We start from the raw sequence: 15,206 nt of genomic DNA, 5'->3' as shown, positions 1-15,206 counted from the left end.
GATCCGCTGCCACACTGCGCTCAACAATCTTGCTTTGGAGGTCCAGATTGTTCAAAGTCATCCTCCTGGGTTTCCTCAGTGGGAGGCCATGCCCCGCCCTGCTGCTCCTGCTTCTCGAGTTCCTGCTGGCGATGATCCTGGACCCTCCACTTGGGCTGCTCGCATGGAGATTGCATCGGGGTACAGTGATGACTCGATCGATAGCGAGGAGGCCTATGAACGGATCACCAAACTCAAGGAGGAGATTGCTGCGCTTTCCCATTCAAAGGGGGAGAAGTAAATATTTTTTTTCAATTTCTGTTATTTTTCTTCCTTCTTCTTTTTATGTTCCTTGGACAATATTTTAGTTATTTTGGTTTGTAAGTGCATAAGCACGAGAATGGTTGGATGCTTACTTTGTTTTATTTCGAGTGGTTTAAACTCATGCTTGGATCCAGGAAAAGGATGGAAATTGATTCTTTCGATCCAAGTACGTCTTTAGGTTCGTCTCCTTAAGGTTTTTGATTCTTGGTATGGTATTTGGTTAGTCTGTGAAGTCTGTTTTGCAGGATAGGAGAAGAAAAATGTGTGTGTTGAATGGGAATGCTCAAAGGGGGAGATTGTAAGTATGTTGGGCTATTCTCATTCAACACACACATTCCCAAAGTCACTAGGAGATCAGAAGTTGTACAAGACTAGGAGAGTACCTCTCCTACCTTCCCGGTGGTTCAAGGAAAATAAAGAAACATGCAGAACATGAAGAGAAAATCAAGGAGAATCATTCTCACTGATCTTGAGTTAAAGGTGGTATTCATTTCATATCATTTTACATGATTTAAAATTGATATGCATATCGGTTAAATTGATTTGATACACTTAACTGCATTAAAAGGTTTTCAAAATGCATATCAGATAGAGATCGGGTTTGCATACAGTTAGGAAGAATTGATTTCAGTTTTCAACCTTTCCATGTTTATCTTATTCTGTGGTGAAAAAGAGATGTTGTTTTGAGGGGGAGTCTTGCTCCTCTATAAAAGATTTTAAAACTGATCGTGAAAAATAGTAGAGTTGTTTTATCTAAGTGTTTCATAGTGTGTTGCTTAGTCTTCACAAACTGTTTTTGCTTAACTCTCTAATTATCTTCTGCAAGTATTTCTCACTGCATACATCTTGGTCATTGTTCTTGAGATCAGTGAGTCGTTGATTCTGGAATCAAGTGGAAGATTGAGGTTGTAAGGCTTTAAGCCATCTATGTTAGAAACTATATCAGTTGTAAACCAAGTTAGTTGTGTTGCTAGTGAATGTGATTGTGAAAAACATCACTACTTGTATTCTGTAAACTTTTTTTTTTTTTTTTTTTTTTTTTAAGGGTTTGGAACCCAGCCAAGCTGGGAGGCTCAGCCCCACGCCCGGTTCCGTTTATTACAATAAAAAGAAAAACAAAGATAGGGAATGGGGGACTAGACCAAAACCATTCCCTAGAACCAAAAAGAACAATAACAGAACAAAGAATACAAGCTGAGAACTCATGAATGAAAACCATAAGTCGTCTAGATTAAGCAAATCTATATGAAGGGCGACCAGAGAAATCACCACCCAGAGCCGAATGCAGGAACTGAGGCACCACCTCCCACCAGACAAAATCTCCATGCGAGGCACCATAATTAGCAAGCTTATCAGCCACTGAATTCCCCTCCCTATATATGTGTGAAAAATGAATATTCAACTGTCTAGACAAATGCAAACAGTTCCTCCATTGTGTGCGCAGACGCCAAGGTACCTTAAGAGGAGTATCAAAGAGCAATATCAAAGAGTCCACCTCTACCCACAAATTCAACCACCCTTTTAAACAGGCCAGGCGAATCGCCTCAATTACAATAATCAACTCTGCGTCAAGAGCACAAGGGACAATTACCTTTTTAGTAAAAGCACCTAAAAAAGAGGCCTCAATACCCCTAAAAACACCTCCACACCCTGCTTGAAGCTGATCACGGTATGATCCATCTGTATTTACTTTAACCCAAAGAGGAGGAGGTGGGGACCACATTACCTGGATAACTTTTGGAGCCGTAGGCCGCAGTTGAGACAAACCTAAAAGCCCAAAAATTGGAACAGATTGTGGAACAGAGGATGAGCTAAAAATTAATCTAGCAGATTCACCAATTGAAAGAATCACCTTCTGTTTAAACCTGTAGGGCTCAAACCCCCCCCCCCCCCCCCCCCCCATCATGCTTGAGACTATTTCTCTCAGTCCAGACACACCAAAAAATATTGCAAACTGATAAGAACCATAACAGCTTAGTGGAGACAGAGAATGTAGAAATTAAATCCTCATGAAAAAACTCACTGGTCTCATAGGCTGGATTGAAGTGAAGCCTGAATAGTGGGAAGATCCAATCCCATATTCCAGCAGCTGCTGAACAGTTCACAAAAAGGTAATGCAGGGATTCGGTCGCCAACGTGCATAAGTGGCACCGAGAGCAAAGGGCCCTGCCTCGTCGCTGCATTTGCACATCAGTTGGAATTTTTCCCAGCATAATTTTCCAGGCTACCAAACTCTTACGGGGCTGAATAGCAGGGTGCCAAATTTTTTTAGCCCAAGCTGGCCTAGGCTGCTGCATAGATAGAAAACCATAAGCTGCCTTGGTGGTGAGAGTACCTGAACTTTCAGTAGCCCATACCGGTCTATCACTGCACTCTTCAGATGGGATTGGCAAAACCGAAATGTCGTTAGCCACCTTAGGGAAAGACCTCTGAAAACTCCATGGAATTTTCCACTCTCTATTTTCAATAAAAGCACACACTTTGTCATTAAGAAAAGGGTGAAACAAAGGGTCACAATTGGTAGACTCGAAAAGCACATGACCCAGCCAATTATCCTTCCAAAACCGCACCACTTTACCATCCCCAACTACCCATTGCAGGTTTGCAATTAGTGAGGGCCATAGTTTCTTGAGATCGAGCCAAATGGACGACTTTTTGTAGGAAGTGATGCAATGAAGCCCAGACGTGAGGAATCTGTCATGCAATAACAGAGCAGAAGGTGACCCTCTCTCAACTACCTCCCAACACCTCTTCAGAAGCAAGGATTTGTTAAGCGTAAATAAGTTTTTCAATCCCAATCCACCTTCTTCCTTTAGTCTACAGCAAGTTTTCCAGGCCACCAAAGCATAGCCATCCTTCAAAGGATCTCCATTCCAGAAAAAATTACGAGTCCAACGTTGCACCTTCAACAGTAGCTCACGTGGCCACTCATAAATTTGGAAGCTGTAAATGAGGTGACTTTGAATAACCGAAGAAATCAGCTGCAGCCTACCTGCCTGTGAAAGCTGCTTACCTTTCCAAGAGCTCAACTTACATCTGATCTTGTTAGCAATGGGGAGGAAATATTCAGATTTGGCCCTGCCAATAAAAATTGGTACTCCCAGGTAGGTAAATGGAAGACTGCCAATATTCACCCCCAGAATTCTTTTGATACGACGTTGTCTTGGAATCGCAAATTTACCCAGATAGACATTGGACTTTGCCTTGTTCACAACTTGGCCCGAATTCATGGCATACTCCTCCATGAAGGACATTAAATTTTTTAAATGCCTTGAACCTCCCTGTAGAACATCATCTGCAAAAAGAACATGTGATGGAGGGGTAATGTTTGATTCATAGTGAATTTGTTTCTGGTGTTGGCTACGTTACAAACCACGCAGTGAAGTTTCCTCAGTGGTGAGGTTTACACTGCGTTAGCAATTGCTGTGTTCTCTTTGAGTAAACTATCCTCTTGTCAAGCTGTTCTATCAATCATATTGCAATATATTGCTCTATCTGGTATTTTCAATATATCAACTGTTAGATTGATTCATTTTGATATACTTGAAGAACTGGATTCATTCATTTTGGGGTAAAGCTATGGTATGTTAACATTTCTCATACATCAACTATTTTTACCACTTTAAGGACTCATGTTACCACTTTGAGGACTAATATTACTATTTTGAGGACTCATATGGTAAACTAAGAAAATTTACCACTTTAAGGACTCATGTTACCATTTTGAGGACTAATATTACTATTTTGAGGACTCATGTGGTAACTAAGAAAATTTACCACTTTAAGGACTCATGTTACCACTTTGAGGACTAATATTACTATTTTGAGGACTCAAATTACCACTTTTAAGGCAATTGTATGCATGTCATACGTTAACATTTTGTAGAATTTTCCTTCATTTTGATACTTCTCCTTATAAGTAGATATGGGACTCAGTTTGCATGAAATGAGAAAAGAACGTGTATCAGCAGGGACCAAAACATGATAATATATAGAGTTTAGCCATGCATGACAGAAACTGTCATATGCCATTCTAACTGTAATTTCAAACTTGTCTGGGTCAGATTTATCTTATTAACTGTATTCATTTGAATTTGAAATCATAACAGATAATGAGTTAGACTTATACATTTAATTAAGTCTGCAAACTCATGTTGACAATTGAATTCAATACCAGCCACATATATACATCTCTGTCCAGCTTAATGCAATGTCTTGTTCTTAAGACATATAATAATGTCCCACTGAACTAGACATTGTTTAGGACTTAGATAATATACATATATAACACAGTTTACTAGAGTGTGCACTTGAATCCAGTTCACATCAATCTGTTTCAAAATTCTGCCAGCTTTACTTGAACTGCAATGAACCAAAGAATGCATTGGTGAATTAGTAAATCACCAGCTTTCAAAAATAACAGTGCAGTAAGTAATGAATTCCCTCAAAACATAAACTTGAGGCTAACAAGAAACTTTTGAGGATTTCCTCTGTGGATTCCTCAGTATCTTATATATACACACCGTACCTTGAACTGACACAGAAAGATACTAAAACAACCTTCCCATAATTCATGCCTTTTTTATCACCAATGACTCCGAAGAGCAAGAACCGGGTTCACGATCTATGACATCAGCAATGACCTCTGGCATCTACTTTAATAGTCGCTCCTGTTCAGATGGTTTCTCTAGTAGCTCTCTCTGGTCCAAATGTTCAGCTAGCGTTTAGCACAAACAGGTTAAGGTTCACTATCATTTTTCCAGACATAGAGATAAAAACCAGGTATTCTACATAAAAAAGATGCATAAAAAACTAAACCAGATATTTTCAAAAAAAAAAGAAAAAATGAAATACTTGAAAACTAGCTAGAATCAGACAACCATATATTAAGCTTGACGAAATGGGGATAAGATAATGTAACTACAATTTAAACTAAACATTTTTGTACTGTCCTAAATTTTTGGTAAGCTAACTCGAGAGCTTTAGGTTTGAGGGATTCGATTACCAATTTATATCAAGCTTATTAGAACCATATTCCTCCTAATCACAATGCAAAATTCAAAAACCTTGGACTGAATGAAATAGTTACAAAAATAGCAAGAGAGTTCTGGTGCTCATTTACTGATGACTGCAGGTGTAATGTGTCTATTGATCATTATAAAACATCAAAATTAATTTGCATTAAGAATGATGGAAAAACAAATCATAAGTACTATTGAAGGATATTCTTTTCTCTTTCCCTTCTCATTTGCCCAATCAATGCAATTCTGCAATTTCTCCAACTCCTTTTCAATCCACTGACAGCAATATTTCCATAAGATGCAGAAAGGATCAGAAAAGGTGAAGAGAAATACATTCAAGTTCAGGTTGGCAAGATAGTCCAAATAATTAAGCATAAGATAGGTGAATATCAATTAGAAACACCTACATGCTTAGTTATGTCCTGATGCAGTTCTCTTGCCTTCTTTTCCAGCTCAACCTATTAAACAATAAACTTGGGTCAAGGTCGGGTGAAATAGCTATGTATATATGATATATATATTTTTTTCCAAAGAAGAAGTTGGAAGTTGAAGGTCTTGACACAGTGAAAAGTTGAAAAATAAACACCTACAATACAAATAATTTGCCAAACACCTACACCTACTGAAAGGATGCTCATTATATATTCAAACCAATAACATCTGTAAGAAGAGAAACTGAAACTAACAAATGCAGGTTTCTTTAGATGGCCATATGCTATGTTTTGGCGCAAATCTTCACACTCTTCCTGCAAGAAGCAAGGTGGAATTCCATGAATGGAGGGAAATTTCAGATCAATATTTTTATTACCAAAGCAGCAAACAATCTTTGTGTTTCCAGAAATGATAAGATAATTTGGGAATGGTATGAAACATTAACTATCCCTCAATGTTTGAGTATGTAATTTATAGAGGCAGTTGGTGAGAAAGAGTACATGAAAGCTGCAAATAAAGTGCAATAAAGACAACGTACATGTCAATGTCTGCACAGTCACTCGCCAAATATTTTTTTAAGGTTAACCCTTACTCAAGATAATTAAACATTAGATTGCATTTGTTACCGATGCTTTGAAAAGTTACATTCCCAGCTTTCTATGGAATGTCAGCTTTGAAATTTGGAAAAGTGAAGGCCTCCAACACATCAATTACCTTACTGAGCTCGTGATCTGAAAGCCGAGAAAGGGGAATATCTTATAGAAAATTGGAAACTTGCAGTTGAATTTTACTGCTCTCACCATTAATTGGTTGCTGAGATTTCCTTTATGCCTGCAAGGAAATAAAACAAAGCAAACAAAAAGATTATTAGTGCACTTAAAAGCCAATAGTGGTAACAAGATTACATCTCCTTTACTGAAGATGAATCTTTTCGTGATATTCTCATTACGGTAGGTCATATCCAATCAAAGATGGTTTTTGGCTAATATAGTCAATCATAGACTAGCCTCTTAATAGTAGATAAATTGCCAACTCCCAAAAAAAAAAAAATAGAAATTGCCATTGCAGTTAACAAAACGTTTTTTTTTTTCTGTAATTTCTTTGAATTCAGTTTGCTATTATATTTACTATTTTATCCTTCATGTGTTAAATTATAGATTTTTAGACTATAATCAAAGAAGGGTAAATTGCAGGTTTTTGAAAAATTAACCATAATCCTCATTGTCAAGGCATCCAAACTACAAGGCTGACATTTTTTCAATCTGACATTAGTAATAACAGAGTGCATCGCATGATATTGACTGCATAGCACACACAATACCTTTAACTTGTGAAAATTGGTGAGTATGGTAATCATTTCTCAGAATACTGTCCCGGGGGTTATTTTTCACTGTCACAAAACTCCCTAGTAACTTGCTTTCCGAATGATCAGGCTCCTTCAGTAATTTCTCCAGTAAGCTCTTCTTTATGTAAACAAGCCTCATATTCTCAGGAATAATAGATGCAAAACAGCTCTTTTCGAATCTAGGACTCGCTTTCATTTCATCAGATGTTATGGTCGTATCAGAGCTCACTGTTTCATCACTCTCATCAATATAACAATTTTTTCTCTTCTCTAAAATGGATTTTGCTGAATTAACATCTTCTGAAGTCAATCCTTCTTTTTCCTTTACGATCTCCCAATATTCTTTGAATCGCCACCGTTCATCTTGATCCTCTAAGTCTGTTTTCTCCTGAAATTCAACAACATAAAACCACAAAAGGAACACTAATCAGGAAATCTACATGCTATAGAATCAGAAATTAGGATAAGTAGCATAACCATGATATATAATACAGCAAAGAGACCAAGCAAAACAGATGCCTTATCTTCCACTCTGAGCTAAAAAATAATTCAATAATTTAGAATTCTCAACCTGTATCAAGTACAACAACATTAAAGTTCAGATACATTGAAAATAATTACCTTGGTTTATAAAGAGGCAAAATTTATAGATTGCAGACAATACAAGGTCTCTTCTGTTCACCTAGAACTTTCCGATGAGACAATATCTAGAAAGCCTTTCAAATTGCATTCACAAGTCATAGAGATTATCAGTAGGTAGGCGATTCTTTATCCTTATCTGGCTTCATTTTTCATCTGTGGTACATGTTGTATAACTCATTATACCGTGTACATCTGTATCTAAAATCACTGTACAATTCTAGTACATCCTGTATTACTCGTAGTTATCATTTTTTTGGGAAATGTGAATTTGAGTTTGAATAGCTACAGCCCAAGTATGATTATTACTGGTTTGCTGTCCGCTTTTCCTCTAGTTTCATTACCTATAATAATGAAAGAGATAAAAGGATACAACCATCTATAAAAGTACAGAGCTAACCCAAACAGGACGTCATTTATGTGGAAATTCCAAATGAATAAAAGATGAAGAGAAAGTAATGATCAAGTGAGCATGAATACACTGCTCAATGGCACAAGTAGTAAACAACATTGCTAAAAATTGATAAAAAGTAGAATTATTTAACTTACTCCCTCTAAACCATATTCTGATTTTTCTTCTGCCAGAATACGCATTACACAGCTCTTGCACAAGCCATTCGAATCTCCTAGTGGTGCAAGTTCAGAATCACCTAGGCAATATTCACATGATGTATGTGGACAACAAAGGCAATAAAACGTTGAGGTACCATAGCACAATGCACAAGAATGCCTTCCTGAAAATCAAATGGTGAGTCAACATATGAGCATTTTGGAGTATTAAACAAATGGTGAGTCAACATAAATACTAATCCTCAGCAAGTTAAGTTTCTTACTACAAGTCCAGCCCATTCCAGAGTCCATGGAGTTTTTCCGTTTTCCTACGCATCTTGGATGATACACTTTTAAGCAACTCCTGATACCAGTAGATGTGTTAATAAGCATTAAAAAAGAAACAGAAAATACGACAGATGGTGCATGATTGTCATAAAGGAAAAAATACAGGTTGAAAAACAACAAAAGATACAAGTGGCAATGCTGATGATAATGAAGCTTCTAGCTTAAGCAATTCATTCCAAAAATTACGTTATATTATAAACCCAAATTGAAGAGAAGAAAAAGGAGGAACTCACTCGTCCTCGCAAATCATAACACCTTCACCATCATAGCAGTGGAAGCACCGATCCTCGGAATCCTTGTCTTCCTCCTCCAGGCTCTTCCTCTTCATCATGATCGCTTTAGATATACCCTAAAAACGCACAAGGCACAAGCCAACAAAATGTTGGAAAGCTGTGATACCAGAATGTAGAAATCTACAAAAGAAGAAACTTGTCTTTTAGTCTGATATTACAACTGAAGAGTGACCCTCAAACTTCCCTTATTAACTAGTACTAATTAGAGAAAACAAAGAGACACAAGGAAAAACATAAGTACACAGCAGCCTAATCACCAGAGAATCCTAATATCTGCAATGTATGTATTGGTGTATCAGAAGGGACCAAAACGTTGTTAAGGATAATAGTTTCTATGTATGGTGGTAGAGATATATATATATATATATATATATATATATAGCAATGTAATAACAGTTTCCTCCATCAAGAAACTGCCATCCCCCTTTAACTGCCATTTCAAATACACAACTTCTCGGAACTGTCTTAATATGATTTCAAATCAATCCAAACAGATTAGGATAAGTGTTTCCTTAATGAAACAAACTAAACATAATTGTGACACCATAAAAAGATATTAGCCAAAAAAAAAAAATGGCTTTTCAATTTTCACAAGTGTTCCTGTCTACAGGCCTTGACAGCGACATGGCCAATGACTTGATACTTCAGTGCCCTTCTGATTGGTTTCAGAACCCGCCCTCTCTGTAATATTTTAAAATTTGATTGTTCCTCTTCGCTTCCAGGCTGAGGTTTCTGTTTTCTGTTTTTGTTCTCTTGGTGAGGGTACCCTTTCCCCTTGTCTTTTAATTGATATACATGTATCATACTTGGTTTTGTATTAACTCATATACTCTGATACTCATATAATGAGTGCAAAAAATGGTCTTCGTTTTTTTTTTTTTTGTTTGGATGCAGAAAATGGTCTTTGTTGCCATCAAATTACTTTCTGCCAACCTAATATATTCATCCCTTTCCTTTCAAAAAAAATATATATTCATCCCTTTTGATTTTTTTCCCCCATGTGTGATGAGATATCGAAGGTAGCTACGCTTTTTGCTCCCTTAAATAAATACACTGTTTTTTTTTTTTTTTTGAGAAGTCAATCTGACGTTACTAAGCCGATGATATTTTTTAAAAGTCAATCTGACGTTTATTATATACTACTAAATTAATTTACAGAAATGAAAATTTACTTGCGGTGACTTTTGAAAGGTTGGAAGTACAAGAAAGCATATTGCTAAGCCAATGGTACTTTTTGCACGTTGATTTTGCGTTTATTATATATTAATCTTCTACTTCGTCCCCTTGAAAAGTGAAAAACATGTAAAAATTTAATATTTTTAAATTCACCGCAATCGTTGCTCAATACTCTAAATAAGTGTATCTAAAACGACACCTTTGTATGTCCCTTCACTAGTAAAATAAAGCATATTACTAAGTTGTTTTGGTACTTTTCATAAGCCAATCAGGCGTTTAACAAAACACACAAACCCAGTTGTGTATATGATCTAGAGATTTTGATTTTGTCATTTTGTCACCCAAGGCTTGTCACATGCTCCAACAATAGTTTCCTCCCAAAAATGCGAATGTACAATAAAAAAAACAAACAGTAATAAAAATAAATTAGCTAGTTCTATGTATGGAAACAAAACAAAAACAAAAAAACAAGGGGGGAAAAAAGGAGAGAGAATAGGGGATGGTATGAGTCGCATATATGGGATAATTCATTTTTCGACTAGTTTATATTTTTCTTAAGAATCAGAGTTTTCATCTATTATTCTCACTAAAGAGACCCACTGTGTGACCCACTGTATTGCTGTAACATACTGAGACACATGCACACGCAGGACGGCAGGACATATATTAAAAACTACATCACACATCCTCCTAAGATGTGTACCTGACATACCACGTACTATATGCCCATGCAGTTCAACTTGAGAGATGAGACATGAAACATTTTTAAACTGAAACCTGAAAATAGGCCTCATCATTTGACCCGCGGATCAAGGGGGCCGATAGAGGCCAGCAAGACCAGTAGGATAAAAGCCCAGCCCAGCCCGCAGAAAAGCCCACAATAGATCCAACCCGGTGAGTAGAGGACCGGACTTGGTTTAGGGGTTTGAAGTCCAGCCCGGCCAGTCAAAAGCCCAGCCTGTAAAAGCCCGCTAGGCCCAACCCATAAAAACCCGTAAACTAGTGTGTGTGTGTGTGGCCAGGATAAGAAGAGGACATCCGTGAAACTAAGAAAATGCAGATGAAGCAATCACAGCCGTTGATTGTTTTAATTGATGACCAATGTCACCAGTTTATTTAGGGCCATCCTGCTCATGGCCAATCGACTCTCTTTCACCAGTTTACTTTCTTCTGTTTCACCAACTTCCAGCAAGACATATGCATGGTCTTGACGAATACAAGCAGTTCTCTATAACCAAACTTCATAGAACATCTGTTAAAACAGAGTTCAAACAGTACCAATTCATTGTTCCAACCACATAAAGCACAATTCTGTCCAAACTTCAAATAGTTCCAGTACATTGTTCCAACTAAATAAAACAGAGAAATTAAAATGCAGAATCAAAAAGTCATTCGATCACATCATCCACTTCTTGCCCCCACCCCCGCACCGGCGCCATCCGCCTCTGTGTCTGCCAGAAATCAATAACAGCCATAAGTTTCAATTAAAGATAGCAAAGATGGCAAATCAATAGAAATCTGCTCATTGTTTTGTTACATGAAGGACAAAAACTGCTGAACAGTAAAAGTTTGGAGAATACAGAGAACAGAAACAGATCTGAGCTTTTTGAGAAACCAGCCCTTGCAAAATTCAGTAGTTTGGTTTGAGCTTTTGAAGAACCAAAAAAAAATAATAATAATACAAGATCTAGGAGCAAAATTAACAAAAACTCAAACTGAAAATTAACAAAAACTCACAGCACAAAACCCAGAAACTATCAGCAACTTATTAGCCAAAACAAAATTAACAAGGTTCAAATTCTATCAATGTTTGTGTACAAAATCATGGCAGCAGCTCTGTTGATGTCCAAGTGCAAACAAAATAAACGGCGGCAGAGGAGCAGGTCGTCATGACATATTTTTCCCAAGCAGACATATGATAACAGATTCTCATTACTTTGTACTAGGCAACTACGCACACTTACAAGTCTTCAAACTCTGCTAATGACATATCAGCAACTTATGAGCCAAAACAAAAACCCACCGCACAAAACCCAGAAACTATCAGCAACTTATGAGCCAAAACAAAAACCCACCGCACAAAACCCAGAAACTATCAAAAACTTATTAGCCAAAACAAAATCAAAATGGTGAAAGATGAAAGATGAACTTACTTCGGCAATAGTCCTGTTCAAAGACTCCACAGCTCGAATTTGGCCTTGACACACTTGCTCCTGGTAATCAAATACCCTCTGCTGACGCTCAAGGAGCGTATCACACTCTCCGTGGAAGCCCTGCACTTCCCGGTCGATCTCTGCCAAACGGCGATGGTGATCTTCCTGGGTGGCTTTGATGTCTTGCTGGGTATCAAATACCCTCTGCTGACGCTCAGGGAACGTATCACACACTCTGTAGAAGCCCTGCACTTCCCGGTCGATCTCTGCCAAACGACGATGGTGATCTTCCTGGGTGGCTTTGATGTCTTGCTGGGTATCTCTGATGACATTCACCTGTGCCTTTAAGGATCCAAGCCGGGTGAGAACATGTTCATTTCCTGGTTGTTGACTGTAATGAGCAAAGCATCCGGCAATGTTGTCCATTATCCGAGAGACAGAAATAGTCGACGAGATTCTGGCACCTCCAGCCTCAAGATCGGCAGACACTTCCACGGCAAGAGAAAAATCAAGAAAATAGAGAAGTAAAGTTCTGTTTACCTGAGAGAAAATGAAGACTAATAAAGCCATGATATCTTCTAAAGATCTCATCACTGTAGCCTTGGCCTTGGAAGAAGTGAGCATCTCTGCTGGGATTTGAAAGATTGGAGACGTCTGGAGGCCTGCCGATATAGGTGACAGACTGACAGGTGGTGGTCTGCTTTATTTGGTGGAGACTACATATTTATGGGCGGTAATAAATTGGAAGTTGTTTCCCGAAGCAGGGACAGTGATCCTCTACGGAGCAACTTACCTAGCCACTTAAATTTTTAACTAGACAATGACATATGAATATAATGAATCCAAATATCCAATGATCTAAAATAAACTTTAGACTTTTATTGAAATCCTTTTTTTTTTTTTTTTGAATGAATATCATGTCGATATATTGATAACTCAAGTCAGAAAATGTCATTATATATCCTTCCTCTACCATCATGAGGTAGATAAAAAATTTGTGGTAGTAGCACAGTGATACACAGGGCCGGTCCTGAGATTGTAAAGGCCTGAGGCGAAGATATACTTTTTTTTTTCCTTATCAAATTATTTTTTATTTAATTTAATAATTATAAAATGATAACAGCGAAAAGAAACATATAGTATTTATGTTATATAACTACTTCAAAAACATACGACCTGAGAATTCTAAAATATACATGAAAGTAAATAAATCTAATGAAAAATACAAAACTCTGCCCTTTAATTAATAATCTAATGAAAAATTCAAAACCCTGCCCCCCCCCCCTTTTTTATAAATCTAAGAAAACCCGAATTGCTTCAAAATCATCTAATTTGTTATTCACCACTATACTTTCCCTTTACTTTCTACAACTCACTGCAATTATAAATTTAAATAATAGAATATTCAATATTTAAAAATTGTGGAAGGAAATCACTGAAACAGATAAAATAAAGAACAAGACTCTAGCCTTAAAAGAACCATTCCATTATCACTGGAATTCCAATATTCAAAGCTTCAAGCTGTTATAGATTCAAACAGCCAATAGTTGCCCTTTTTCTCTTTACTCCTTAAAATTCACCGCAATTATAACAAATAATGAAAAAAACAATATTTAAGATGAAAGCATAACACTTATACGAATATGTCCTATGTATTTCAGGGTGAAAAACATGACAGCTCATATGACGAGTCTTTTTTTTTTTTTTCCCAATTGTGTATTTGTTACTCCATTGAATATTCCAAAGAGAGGATAAGAGGGACCAAAAAAAAAAAAAAAACAGTTGATCGCTAGAGTAAATTTGCCTAAGAGGTTGGTGAGTCCAACCAGTTCAGTTTGCCTATAAAGTCCTAACCAACCAACCAACCAACCTGGTCAATTGGTGAGTCCCAACCAAGACATTTTACTGGTCACTTGGTGAGTTCTAACCAAGACATTTTAAGTTTTTCTAGGCTACTTGGGTTGTAGCCCAAGGGAAAAATTGGGCCAAAATCTGCCAAGTGGGGGTACAACCCAAATTAAAAAAAAAAAAAAAAAGTACTAATGCTTTGCTGGGTTGTTGCTGTTGGTCCCGAGTCCCGACTCTCATACTCTCCCTGTCTCCCCGTTCAGATCGATTTGGCGGAATCCTTCCAGAGTTCCAGGCTCCAGCCACCGAGCCACCTCCCATTTCAGAGTTTCAGTCTGCCTGAGCTAACTCCTTTGCCACCGTCCGCCGAGCCACCTCCACTGCGGTGTGCATCTCTACAACAGTGCGACTCTTTGAACTCTTTAAGGCTTCAAATCTTCAATCCTTGAATCTCAGATTCTCAGGTAAACACCGTACTACCCATCTCTTAAAACTTGAAATTTATGCTAAAGATGTGTGCTTTATTTGAAGTTGAGCCATATGTGATGTTTAATTTTTGTTTTTATTTTAGAAAGTCTTCTGCTTTTGTTGTTTAATTTGTAGTTTACTGTCTGCGATTCCAATTTATGATGCAGAATGATAATGGTATATGCATTTGTTTGGTTGGGAATGAATGGATCTTTTGCCTTCTGTAATCTAAAGCTTTTTTCTTTTTCTTTTTTAGTTTTCTTCAGTACAAGTATTGGGGTGATGTCAGAAGCATCTAATATGTCTGATCAGTCGTTGAACACTAAAGTTAAACTCCTTCCTATGTGTATGAAGTGTAAGTTCAGAGATGTGGAGTGTAGAAAGGTCTTCCGATCAGCAGACAATCTTAATAGGCTATATTGGTATTGATTGAAATGTGATCAGTTTGTTGCTTTTATAGAAGTTTGTGAGATCAACCAGTTATTAGGCTCGTATTTATCTTCTTTTGGAGTTGAGGAGTCTTCTTCCAGAAGTGAGGAGTTTATTAGTGAAGTTAGAAAACTATCTAATATGGTTGAAAAGTTCACAATCAACAATGTAACGGTTGTGAAGGAGCTACAACACAACAGTG

At 37.3% G+C, this 15,206-nt stretch overlaps 2 protein-coding genes across 3 annotated transcripts; both read right to left on the bottom strand.

Annotated features, from left to right (window-relative positions):
• Positions 1–5,313: 5,313 nt before the first annotated feature.
• On the bottom strand, positions 5,314–8,647 carry LOC133720315 (uncharacterized). 2 transcript variants are annotated; one of them, XR_009851805.1, is made up of 7 exons: positions 8,574–8,647; positions 8,290–8,474; positions 7,078–7,489; positions 6,471–6,587; positions 6,011–6,070; positions 5,732–5,782; positions 5,314–5,600 (listed from the first exon to the last, which is right to left on the bottom strand). XR_009851805.1 is itself a non-coding variant. In XM_062146568.1 (4 exons), the coding sequence occupies exons 1-4, from the start codon at positions 8,599–8,601 to the stop codon at positions 6,559–6,561; spliced, it is 654 nt and encodes a 217-aa protein (XP_062002552.1). In that variant the 5' UTR covers positions 8,602–8,647; the 3' UTR covers positions 6,431–6,558. The 2 variants fall into 2 exon arrangements, 1 of the variants encoding a protein (XP_062002552.1); XM_062146568.1 differs by lacking the exons at positions 5,314–5,600; positions 5,732–5,782; positions 6,011–6,070 and having other exon boundaries at positions 6,431–6,587.
• Positions 8,648–11,319: 2,672 nt separating this feature from the next.
• Positions 11,320–12,971, bottom strand: LOC133721689 (uncharacterized). The gene is made up of 2 exons (XM_062148370.1): positions 12,260–12,971; positions 11,320–11,557 (listed from the first exon to the last, which is right to left on the bottom strand). The coding sequence occupies exons 1-2, from the start codon at positions 12,881–12,883 to the stop codon at positions 11,495–11,497; spliced, it is 687 nt and encodes a 228-aa protein (XP_062004354.1). The 5' UTR covers positions 12,884–12,971; the 3' UTR covers positions 11,320–11,494.
• Positions 12,972–15,206: the final 2,235 nt, after the last annotated feature.

This window comes from Rosa rugosa, chromosome 7, assembly GCF_958449725.1.
Source record: "Rosa rugosa chromosome 7, drRosRugo1.1, whole genome shotgun sequence".
Taxonomy (NCBI): Eukaryota; Viridiplantae; Streptophyta; class Magnoliopsida; order Rosales; family Rosaceae; genus Rosa; species Rosa rugosa.
Note: the sequence above shows the minus strand (reverse complement) of the source record. Positions and strands in the feature narration are given on the sequence as shown.

Excerpts from the sequence above, each read along its gene's own strand:
- LOC133720315 (XM_062146568.1), bottom strand. The coding sequence starts at position 8,601 with ATGGACTCTGGAATGGGCTGGACTTGTA. Across the intron at positions 8,475-8,573 it reads TGGAATGGGCTGGACTTGTA|GAAGGCATTCTTGTGCATTG; the intron begins GTAAGAAACTTA and ends TTTGATTTTCAG. Across the intron at positions 7,490-8,289 it reads CAGAATATGGTTTAGAGGGA|GAGAAAACAGACTTAGAGGA; the intron begins GTAAGTTAAATA and ends GTTGAATTTCAG.
- LOC133721689 (XM_062148370.1), bottom strand. The coding sequence starts at position 12,883 with ATGCTCACTTCTTCCAAGGCCAAGGCTACAGTGATGAGATCTTTAGAA. Across the intron at positions 11,558-12,259 it reads TGAACAGGACTATTGCCGAA|ACACAGAGGCGGATGGCGCC; the intron begins GTAAGTTCATCT and ends GATTTCTGGCAG.